This window comes from Eurosta solidaginis, chromosome X (assembly GCF_040869045.1).
Source record: "Eurosta solidaginis isolate ZX-2024a chromosome X, ASM4086904v1, whole genome shotgun sequence".
In the NCBI taxonomy this organism is placed as follows: domain Eukaryota; kingdom Metazoa; phylum Arthropoda; class Insecta; order Diptera; family Tephritidae; genus Eurosta; species Eurosta solidaginis.
Window position 1 is genome coordinate 22,655,801 of NC_090324.1, and position 12,843 is coordinate 22,668,643.

The following is a 12,843-nucleotide window of genomic DNA, read 5'->3' on the forward strand; positions in this document are numbered from 1 at the left end:
GACTTTGTTTGTACGATATGAGTATCAAATGAAAGGTGTTAATGAGTATTTTTAAAAGGGAGTGGGCCTTCGTTTTATAGGTGTTCGCCTTTTCGAGATATCGCCATAAAGGTGGACCAGGGGTGACTTTAGAATTTGTTTGTATGATATGGGTATCAAATGAAAGGTGTTAATCATTATTTTAAAAGGGCGTGGGGCTTAGTTCTATAGGTGGACCCCTTTTCGAGATATCGCCATAAAGGTGGACCAGGGGTGACTCTAGAATTCGTTTGTGCAATATGGGTATCAAACGAAAGGAGTTAATGAGTAGTTTAAGAGGGAGTGGGCCTTAGTTCTATAGGTGGACGCCTTTTCCAGGTATCGCAATAAAGGTGGACCAGGGGTGACTCTAGACTTTGTTTGTACGATATGGGTATCAAATGAAAGGTGTTAATGAGTATTTTTAAAAGGGAGTGGGCCTTCGTTTTATAGGTGTTCGCCTTTTCGAGATATCGCCATAGAGGTGGACCAGGGGTGACTTTAGAATTTGTTTGTATGATATGGGTATCAAATGAAAGGTGTTAATGATTATTTTAAAAGGGCGTGGGGCTTAGTTCTATAGGTGGACCCCTTTTCGAGATATCGCCATAAAGGTGGACCAGGGGTGACTCTAGAATTCGTTTGTGCAATATGGGTATCAAACGAAAGGAGTTAATGAGTATTTTAAGAGGGAGTGGGCCTTAGTTCTATAGGTGGACGGCTTTTCGAGATATCGCCATAAAGATGGACCAGGTGTGACTCTAGAATGCGTTTGTACGATATGGGTATCAAATGAAAGGTGTTAATGAGTATTTTAAAAGGGAGTAATCCTTAGTTCCATAGGTGGACGCCGTTTCGAGATATCGCCATAAAGGTGGGCCAGGGGTGACTCTAGAATTCGTTTGTGCAATATGGGTATCAAACGAAAGGAGTTAATGAGTATTTTAAGAGGGAGTGGGCCTTAGTTCTATAGGTGGACGCCTTTTCGAGATATCGCCATAAAGATGGACCAGGTGTGACTCTAGAATGCGTTTGTACGATATGGGTATCAAATGAAAGGTGTTAATGAGTATTTTAAAAGGGAGTAATCCTTAGTTCCATAGGTGGACGCCGTTTCGAGATATCGCCATAAAGGTGGACCAGGGGTGACCCTAGAATTCGTTTGTGCAATATGGGTATCAAACGAAAGGTGTTAATGAGTATTTTAAGAGGGAGTGGGCCTTTCTGGACCAGGGGTGACTCTAGACTTTGTTTGTACGATATGAGTATCAAATGAAAGGTGTTAATGAGTATTTTTAAAAGGGAGTGGGCCTTCGTTCTATAGGTGTTCGCCTTTTCGAAATATCGCCATAAAGGTGGACCAGGGGTGACTCTAGAATGAGTTTGTACGATATGGGTATCAAATTAAAGGTATTAATGAGAGTTTTAAAAGGGAGTGGTGGTAGTTGTATATGTGAAGGCGTTTTCCAGATATCGACCAAAATGTGGACCAGGGTGACCCAGAACATCATCTGTTGGATACCGCTAATTTATTTATATATGTAATACCTGCCAAGATTTTAAGGGTTTTTTATTTCGCCCTGCAGAACTTTTTCATTTTCTTCTACTTAATATGGTAGGTGTCACAACCATTTTATAAAGTTTTTTCTAAAGTTATATTTCGCATCAATAAAACAATCCAATTACCTTACCATATTTCATCCCTTTTTTCGTATTCGGTATAGAATTATGGCATTTTTTTCATTTTTCGTAATTTTCGATATGGAAAAAGTGGGCGTGGTCATAGTCGGATTTCGTTCGTTTTTCATACCAAGATAAAGTGAGTTCAGATAAGTACGTGCACTGAGTTTAGTAAAGATATATCGATTTTTGCTCAAGTTATCGTGTTAACGGCCATGCGGAAGGACAGACGGACGACTGTGTATAAAAACTGGGCGTGGCATCAGCCGATTTCGCCCATTTTCACAGAAAACAGTTAACGCCATAAAAGCTATGCGCTTACCAAATTTCAAAAGGATTGGTTAATTTTTGTTCGACTTATGGCGTTAAAAGTATCCTAGACAAATTAAATGAAAAAGGGCGGAGCCACGCCCATTTTGAAATTTTGGTTTATTTTTGTATTTTGTTGCACCATATCATTACTGGAGTTGAATCTTGACATAATTTACTTATATACTGTAAAGATATTAAATTTTTTGTTAAAATTTTACTTTTAAAAAAATTTTTTTTTAAAAGTGGGCGTGGTCCTTATCCGATTTTGCAAATTTTTATTAAGCGTACATATAGTAATAAGAGTAACGTTCCTGCCAAATTTCATCATGATATCTTCAACGACTGCCAAATTACAGCTTGCAAAAGTTTTAAATTACCTTCTTTTAAAAGTGGGCGGTGCCACGCCCATTGTCCAAAATTTTACTAATTTTCTATTTTGCGTCATAAGTTCAACTCATCTACCAAGTTTCGTCGCTTTATCGGTCTTTTGTAATGAATTATCACACTTTTTCGGTTTTTCGAAATTTTCGATATCGAAAAAGTGGGCGTGGTTATAGTCCGATATCGTTCATTTTAAATAGCGATCTGAGATGAGTGCTCAGGAACCTACATACCAAATTTCATCAAAATACCTCAAAATTTACTCAAGTTATCGTGTTAACGGACGGACGGACGGACGGACGGACGGACGGACGGACGGACGGACGGACGGACGGACGGACATGGCTCAATCAAATTTTTTTTCGATCCTGATTATTTTGATATATGGAAGTATATATCTATCTCGATTCCTTTATATATGTACAACCAACCGTTATCCAATCAAACTTAATATACTCTGTGAGCTCTGCTCAACTGAGTATAAAAAGCAGATTAGCACAACATAAATCTGATTTTAAATATTGTAAACAAACACAGAACCATAAAACGGCCTTAATGGCCCACTGTGCAAGCAATGAACACTCACCAAACTTTGATGAAGCTTCTGTGCTCCAACAAGAAAAACAATACAAGAAGAGATTCACATTAGAAATGCTGCACATAATCAACACACGGACAGACAAGAGATTAAATTACAAATCTGATGTAGAGAACGTAGCACAGGCGTACAGATTTTTGTTATCAAAAAAGAGTTAGTATGATACTCCACGTTAAGCAGTACAAACGTGTAAATAAATGTATGTACATATATGAATAAATTTGTTGTAGGGATAATTATTTATTATATTAATGCTTTATATTGTTATTAGTTTGTCCTGAAGACGATTACCGACGGTAATTCGAAATATATTGGCAGAACGAAAAACTTGTGTTTTATTAGTTTTTGCAAGAAAAACATAGACCTCGAGCCAGCAAACTGGAAAGTTAAGAAGAAAAGGTCGATAAATCAGTATTTTTAAAGAAACGGAAGGCACGCCGTCAGCATACAAGCAACAAGAAAATGGGATATGCGGAAATAAAAAACAACAATAGCAACTCTAAAGCAGTAATAAATAAATATCAGGTTGTATCAAAGAAAGTGGTAAAAATTGAATCCAACATAAAATTTTTGTTAAAATGTAGAAAATCTAAGTTAGTTCCTAATTTTATTAAAAATACGACTAGATGTGATAAGTTATTTGTTTTTGACCGTAACACACACAAAAATATAGACAGAACTTTAGATAGATACACTTATTACTTTCACACAAAAATATTGAATCTTCTAATTAAACAAAAACATACATTGTTAAAAGAACAAAAACGACGGTTTGAAAAGATTACAAAAATACTTCGAATGCGTCTGAGCGCAGATGACTTTGAAAGATTTAAAATTAGCGAAGAAATTATAGCGCGCAAACTAAAAACGAAGTTAAAAGAGAAGCAGGAAAGTAAATATTTAAAACTACAAAGCAAGCGCAACAACATCTTCGCCAACAATGACACGCAACAAGATTGGTTTATTAACACAACAAATGTAAGCTCTCCATCGGACATAAAGTCGCTCTTAGCTAAGGGTCCAAAGTTCGCATTACCAACAAACAATAAGAATTTCCCTTTATTCGAATGCATCGCAGACGGTGAAGAACTTGTACAAACAATTAAAAACAAAGAGCAGCAAGAGGAAGCTCGCACAAAATTTTCGGTACTAATAAAAGAGCATACAAAAACAAATAAACTGAATGCAATGGATAGTGGAATAGTTGATACAGTGGGTCGAACGCGAAAGTTTCTTAGGCAAAATAACAACATTAAAATTCTCACGTCTGACAAAGGCAATAAAACTGTGGCTATGGAGAAAGATGATTATAATCTAAAAATGAAAGAAATATTAAATGATTTAACGATGTACAGATTACAAAGGCAAGACCCTACGTCAAAATTACAAACAACAAGTAAGGAAGGTTAAGTTCGGGTGTAACCGAACATTACATACTCAGTTGAGAGCTAACCATGTAGGAAAATGAACCGAGGGAAAGCCTGGAATGTGTTTGTATGACATGTGTACCAAATGAAAGGCATAGTTCTATAGGTGGACGCCATTTAGGGATATAGCCATAAAGGTGGATCAGGGTTGACTCTAGAATGCGTTTGTACGATATGGGTATCAAATGAAAGGTGTTAATGAGCATTTTAAAAGGGAGTAATCCTTAGTTCCATAGGTGGACGCCGTTTCGAGATATCGCCATAAAGGTGGGCCAGGGGTGACTCTAGAATTCGTTTGTGCAATATGGGTATCAAACGAAAGGAGTTAATGAGTATTTTAAGAGGGAGTGGGCCTTAGTTCTATAGGTGGACGCCTTTTCGAGATATCGCCATAAAGATGGACCAGGTGTGACTCTAGAATGCGTTTGTACGATATGGGTATCAAATGAAAGGTGTTAATGAGTATTTTAAAAGGGAGTAATCCTTAGTTCCATAGGTGGACGCCGTTTCGAGATATCGCCATAAAGGTGGACCAGGGGTGACCCTAGAATTGGTTTGTGCAATATGGGTATCAAACGAAAGGTGTTAATGAGTATTTTAAGAGGGAGTGGGCCTTTCTGGACCAGGGGTGACTTTAGACTTTGTTTGTACGATATGAGTATCAAATGAAAGGTGTTAATGAGTATTTTTAAAAGGGAGTGGGCCTTCGTTTTATAGGTGTTCGCCTTTTCGAGATATCGCCATAAAGGTGGACCAGGGGTGACTTTAGAATTTGTTTGTATGATATGGGTATCAAATGAAAGGTGTTAATCATTATTTTAAAAGGGCGTGGGGCTTAGTTCTATAGGTGGACCCCTTTTCGAGATATCGCCATAAAGGTGGACCAGGGGTGACTCTAGAATTCGTTTGTGCAATATGGGTATCAAACGAAAGGAGTTAATGAGTAGTTTAAGAGGGAGTGGGCCTTAGTTCTATAGGTGGACGCCTTTTCCAGGTATCGCAATAAAGGTGGACCAGGGGTGACTCTAGACTTTGTTTGTACGATATGGGTATCAAATGAAAGGTGTTAATGAGTATTTTTAAAAGGGAGTGGGCCTTCGTTTTATAGGTGTTCGCCTTTTCGAGATATCGCCATAGAGGTGGACCAGGGGTGACTTTAGAATTTGTTTGTATGATATGGGTATCAAATGAAAGGTGTTAATGATTATTTTAAAAGGGCGTGGGGCTTAGTTCTATAGGTGGACCCCTTTTCGAGATATCGCCATAAAGGTGGACCAGGGGTGACCCTAGAATTCGTTTGCGCAATATGGGTATCAAACGAAAGGAGTTAATGAGTATTTTAAGAGGGAGTGGGCCTTAGTTCTATAGGTGGACGCCTTTTCGAGATATCGCCATAAAGATGGACCAGGTGTGACTCTAGAATGCGTTTGTACGATATGGGTATCAAATGAAAGGTGTTAATGAGTATTTTAAAAGGGAGTAATCCTTAGTTCCATAGGTGGACGCCGTTTCGAGATATCGCCATAAAGGTGGGCCAGGGGTGACTCTAGAATTCGTTTGTGCAATATGGGTATCAAACGAAAGGAGTTAATGAGTATTTTAAGAGGGAGTGGGCCTTAGTTCTATAGGTGGACGCCTTTTCGAGATATCGCCATAAAGATGGACCAGGTGTGACTCTAGAATGCGTTTGTACGATATGGGTATCAAATGAAAGGTGTTAATGAGTATTTTAAAAGGGAGTAATCCTTAGTTCCATAGGTGGACGCCGTTTCGAGATATCGCCATAAAGGTGGACCAGGGGTGACCCTAGAATTCGTTTGTGCAATATGGGTATCAAACGAAAGGTGTTAATGAGTATTTTAAGAGGGAGTGGGCCTTTCTGGACCAGGGGTGACTCTAGACTTTGTTTGTACGATATGAGTATCAAATGAAAGGTGTTAATGAGTATTTTTAAAAGGGAGTGGGCCTTCGTTCTATAGGTGTTCGCCTTTTCGAAATATCGCCATAAAGGTGGACCAGGGGTGACTCTAGAATGAGTTTGTACGATATGGGTATCAAATTAAAGGTATTAATGAGAGTTTTAAAAGGGAGTGGTGGTAGTTGTATATGTGAAGGCGTTTTCCAGATATCGACCAAAATGTGGACCAGGGTGACCCAGAACATCATCTGTTGGATACCGCTAATTTATTTATATATGTAATACCTGCCAAGATTTTAAGGGTTTTTTATTTCGCCCTGCAGAACTTTTTCATTTTCTTCTACTTAATATGGTAGGTGTCACAACCATTTTATAAAGTTTTTTCTAAAGTTATATTTCGCATCAATAAAACAATCCAATTACCTTACCATATTTCATCCCTTTTTTCGTATTCGGTATAGAATTATGGCATTTTTTTCATTTTTCGTAATTTTCGATATGGAAAAAGTGGGCGTGGTCATAGTCGGATTTCGTTCGTTTTTCATACCAAGATAAAGTGAGTTCAGATAAGTACGTGCACTGAGTTTAGTAAAGATATATCGATTTTTGCTCAAGTTATCGTGTTAACGGCCATGCGGAAGGACAGACGGACGACTGTGTATAAAAACTGGGCGTGGCATCAGCCGATTTCGCCCATTTTCACAGAAAACAGTTAACGCCATAAAAGCTATGCGCTTACCAAATTTCAAAAGGATTGGTTAATTTTTGTTCGACTTATGGCGTTAAAAGTATCCTAGACAAATTAAATGAAAAAGGGCGGAGCCACGCCCATTTTGAAATTTTGGTTTATTTTTGTATTTTGTTGCACCATATCATTACTGGAGTTGAATCTTGACATAATTTACTTATATACTGTAAAGATATTAAATTTTTTGTTAAAATTTTACTTTTAAAAAAATTTTTTTTTAAAAGTGGGCGTGGTCCTTATCCGATTTTGCAAATTTTTATTAAGCGTACATATAGTAATAAGAGTAACGTTCCTGCCAAATTTCATCATGATATCTTCAACGACTGCCAAATTACAGCTTGCAAAAGTTTTAAATTACCTTCTTTTAAAAGTGGGCGGTGCCACGCCCATTGTCCAAAATTTTACTAATTTTCTATTTTGCGTCATAAGTTCAACTCATCTACCAAGTTTCGTCGCTTTATCGGTCTTTTGTAATGAATTATCACACTTTTTCGGTTTTTCGAAATTTTCGATATCGAAAAAGTGGGCGTGGTTATAGTCCGATATCGTTCATTTTAAATAGCGATCTGAGATGAGTGCTCAGGAACCTACATACCAAATTTCATCAAAATACCTCAAAATTTACTCAAGTTATCGTGTTAACGGACGGACGGACGGACGGACGGACGGACGGACGGACGGACGGACGGACGGACGGACGGACATGGCTCAATCAAATTTTTTTTCGATCCTGATTATTTTGATATATGGAAGTATATATCTATCTCGATTCCTTTATATATGTACAACCAACCGTTATCCAATCAAACTTAATATACTCTGTGAGCTCTGCTCAACTGAGTATAAAAAACAACAATTTAGTAAATAAAATGTTTGAAATGGAGCTAATTTCAAAGGCCGAAAGAAATAGTCTGATCACCACCACAGCCCTTTCCCCTAGAATTTATGGACTCCCAAAAATCCATAAGGAAGGGACACCCCTTAGGCCGATATGTTCAACCACTGGATCACCATCGTTGGGTCTATGTAAATTCATTACAAATATTTTAAAAAATTTAACAGAAAAGTCTAGTTATAACGTCAAAAATACACTCGAATTTAAAGAAAGAATAAGTAATACTCATATTAATGATGATGAAAAACTAATTTCGTTCGATGTTGTCTCGCTGTTTCCGAGCGTTCCAACACAGCTAGCTCTTGAGGTTATTCAAGACAAATGGACAATAATAGAAATGCACACTAAAATACCGAAAAAACTATTCATGGAAATATTGAAATTTTGTATTGAGGAAAACCGTTATTTTAAATACGAAGATCAAATATACACACAAATAAGAGGATTACCAATGGGGTCGCCAACGTCACCAGTTATCGCAGATATTGTTATGGATAAGTTGCTTCAAAGTTCGATGGAAAAAGTTAAACAAAAGCCCAGACTACTTACAAAGTATGTCGATGACATATTTGCAATTATAAACGAAAACGAGGTACAGAACACTCTTGACGCATTAAATTCTTTCAATAGATATATTAAATTTACTACCGAGCTCGAAAACGAAGGAAAACTACCGTACCTGGACTCAATCATAATAAGACATGGTAACGAAATAAAGCTAAAGTGGTATAAGAAACCTATAGCATCAGGACGAATCATCAATTATAATTCTAAACATCCAAAAACGATGATAATTAATACAGCGAGAGGCTGTATTCGACGAATGTTACAAATATCTGACGACACTTACCACAGAGAAATTAAGACTGAAATTAGAATGATATTAAAAAATAATGACTTTCCGGATAGTAGTATAAATTCTTTAATAAAAAGAACGGTATCAGAAAGCCAAAATCAAATAGTAGACGAGCCAAAGATATTCAAGTCAGTAGTATATGTACCACAATTATCAGAGCGGCTTACGAAATCAGATTGTTACAACAAAAACGAAATAAAAATAGCCCATAAACCAGTAAACACACTAAAACACATTTTTAATAGAACAAAGTCAAAAATACCAACCGCGGAAAAAAGCAATATTATATATAAAATACCTTGCAAAGGTAATGCCAACGAATCCTGTAACAAGTTTTATGTAGGAACTACAAAATCAAAATTAAAAAGCAGATTAGCACAACATAAATCTGATTTTAAATATTGTAAACAAACACAGAACCATAAAACGGCCTTAATGGCCCACTGTGCAAGCAATGAACACTCACCAAACTTTGATGAAGCTTCTGTGCTCCAACAAGAAAAACAATACAAGAAGAGATTCACATTAGAAATGCTGCACATAATCAACACACCGACAGACAAGAGATTAAATTACAAATCTGATGTAGAGAACGTAGCACAGGCGTACAGATTTTTGTTATCAAAAAAGAGTTAGTATGATACTCCACGTTAAGCAGTACAAACGTGTAAATAAATGTATATACATATATGAATAAATTTGTTGTAGGGATAATTATTTATTACATTAATGCTTTATATTGTTATTTGTTTGTCCTGAAGACGATTACCGACGGTAATTCGAAATATATTGGCAGAACGAAAAACTTGTGTTTTATTAGTTGTTGCAAGAAAAACATAGACCTCGAGCCAGCAAACTGGAAAGTTAAGAAGAAAAGGTCGATAAATCAGTATTTTTAAAGAAACGGAAGGCACGCCACGCCGTCAGCATACAAGCAACAAGAAAATGGGATATGCGGAAATAAAAAACAACAATAGCAACTCTAAAGCAGTAATAAATAAATATCAGGTTGTATCAAAGAAAGTGGTAAAAATTGAATCCAACATAAAATTTTTGTTAAAATGTAGAAAATCTAAGTTAGTTCCTAATTTTATTAAAAATACGACTAGATGTGATAAGTTATTTGTTTTTGACCGTAACACACACAAAAATATAGACAGAACTTTAGATAGATACACTTATTACTTTCACACAAAAATATTGAATCTTCTAATTAAACAAAAACATACATTGTTAAAAGAACAAAAACGACGGTTTGAAAAGATTACAAAAATACTTCGAATGCGTCTAAGCAGTACAAACGTGTAAATAAATGTATATACATATATGAATAAATTTGTTGTAGGGATAATTATTTATTACATTAATGCTTTATATTGTTATTTGTTTGTCCTGAAGACGATTACCGACGGTAATTCGAAATATATTGGCAGAACGAAAAACTTGTGTTTTATTAGTTTTTGCAAGAAAAACATAGACCTCGAGCCAGCAAACTGGAAAGTAAAGTAAATTTATATATATAGATTAATGTAATCTTTATACCACAAATTAATGTAATATTTTTATGTTTATTGTTGTTAATAAATAAATCACCTCTGAAGAAGCTAGGAAGTCTAGCGAAACGTTAGGTGAAAATTTGAAATAAATATCCTTATTTGCAATTAAGAATCGATTGGTCAAAAAAGCCTATTACCAACAAAAATCTACAAAAATAAATTTACCGGAAAAATCTTAAAAATAATTAATTTATCATTATTATTCTTATGATAAATTTTTCTTAAATCACTGCCATGAAACAAGTCCAATTTTCACACATTTGCAGAAACTACTGCAACAGATGTCACTGCGCTGTGAAAATCAATTGGCAAAAAATAATGAATAGAAACAAACAACCGCTGTGCTAGCTAAATGGTTTTAGCAGCGACGGCTAAACGTTGCCGATGAAGGAATTTAGTAGTTCCCGAAATGGATCTATACAAAGAGCTTTGACAGTTGTCTAAATTTTTTCTTTCCTCTATTCTAATTTAAAAATGTTTTCATTTAAGAAGAATTTTATCATAACAATAATAATGATAAAATATGTATTTATTGTTACGCCTTGAGCTAGATTCGAACCCGCGATCTTACAACCAGTAAGCCGATATAACAACAAAAATTTATTAAAATTTTTTATTTTATTTAGTAACAAACCAGAAAATATAGGTGCACAAATTCCTGATGAATCTTCCACGCTGCATGTACATATTTGATAAAGGAATATAAGCACACATTTCAAAGCAAGATCAACAGAAAAAAGCAAAAAAAATGTTTTTAATACAAATTGATTAATTCAGTTCATTATTATAAGTTGAGTCCTTGAATAAGGAATCAATGAATACTGCATGAGAAACTTCAAATTATGAAGTATAAATAAAGTTTCCATTCTTTTTATATGAAACATAAGAAGTTAAACGTGTTTGCAAGAAAAAAAATGACAATCATACAAAATTTTCCATAGTTTGCAGTGCGCACATTTTTATAATAAAGTTTAGTCGCTTATAACTAAATAAATAAATGCACGCCTTACAGGGTAACCTCCGAAGAAATTTCAGGCCGACACCGAACGGCATCTGCAAGGCAGATAACTTTTCACTGAGAGCTTTTCATGGCAGAAGTACACTCGGAGTGCTTGCCAAACACTGCCCAAGGGCGACCCCGATAGAAAAATTTTCTGGTAAATGAATAAACTGTTTTCCTAAAATTTTGATGTTGCTTTGCCCGGGGCGTGAACCCAGGATATTCGGTGTGGTAGGCGGAGCACGCTACATACTTGAAAATTCCCTAGGAATTAGGAGTAAAAAAAGATTAGGATGTTTGCTACGAAAAATAAGTTTTGTGCTCCCAGTTTTAATATTGTATTTATATTGATTTTCGTGCCTTAAAAAGTACCTTAGGGCCGGGACGGTCATCCATTTGTATATATTGCATGAAATCCAAAAATATAGTCGTTCTGTACTTTTCCTTATTTCTATTTAAAGGTTGATCCAAATGAAACAAAACGAGAATCTGACGACCATGGCCCCAAATTGGATAATGTAGACTTTTGGCACAAATTGATCGCATTAATTGTGTCCATTATCGATGAGGATAAAAACAGCTACGGCACCGTCTTAAATCAATTTCCTCAAGAACTAAATATTGGCCAGGTAAAAGAAGCAAAAGTTATTACACAATAGAATAGAATTACAAGTTTTCTTGCAACAGAGTAACCCCGGCATTTTTGAGAACAGACGACGAGAATAGTTTACGTCTGACTTCCTCTTTAATTTGCACATAAAAAATAGCAAAACATCAAAAAGGGTCTTTGGGGGAAAAAATTTATAAATAATTGGCGAAATTTACCCCCAACTTGCGTCGTGCTCATTTTTAATTTCTCATACAATTTCGCGGGACGGGGCCTACATGCTTTGTGCCGGCTCCGAACGGCAGCTGCAAAGCAGGTGAGTTTTCACTGAAAAGCTTTTCATGGCAGAAATTCATTCGGAGTGTTTGCCAAACCACTTGCTAAGGGCGACCCGCTCAGAAAAGCTTTTTCTATTAGAACAATTACGAAGTCTTTTCGTAACTTTATAACTCAAGATTGGTTGAATCAAAAATAAAATTTTTTATTATTTCTGTTTTTTTAGTCACGCAGATGAAGCGTTTATCTAGTCTAACAAACAGCAGTGGTACATAATATCGCCCACAGAATATATGGGATTTGCAAAAGTTTTAAACCTTGTGGCTGCATCAGTATTTTCTAACAGATTTAGTATCAAACCAACCTCTGTAAAAAAACTGGACATCTGCAGTGAAGAAATGCCATTTGCAATTGACCTAAATGCTGAAAATGCAACCAAGAATGGTGTATGACCTTTAAGGCTTTACAAGTGATTAGGATCATACATCGATATAGAGACTTTTGTGTGCAATTAAATCAGCAATAAACCCTCCACATAAATTTGGCACCTGCCCTGTTCCCTTTGAAGAAC

At 35.9% G+C, this 12,843-nt stretch overlaps 1 protein-coding gene across 6 annotated transcripts in view; it reads left to right on the top strand.

Annotated features, from left to right (window-relative positions):
• The window catches only part of unc-13, a 4,182,017-nt gene that overhangs the window by 2,624,203 nt on the left and 1,544,971 nt on the right, over positions 1-12,843 (top strand). For 5 of the 6 annotated variants that reach the window (XM_067757836.1, XM_067757834.1, XM_067757837.1 and 2 more), the window contains one exon: positions 11,851-12,018. The exons of the other annotated variant lie outside the window; for it this stretch is intronic. In XM_067757836.1, coding sequence (XP_067613937.1) covers positions 11,851-12,018 — 168 coding nt within the window. The remainder of the gene's footprint in view (positions 1-11,850; positions 12,019-12,843) is intronic. 6 annotated transcript variants of the gene reach the window in all.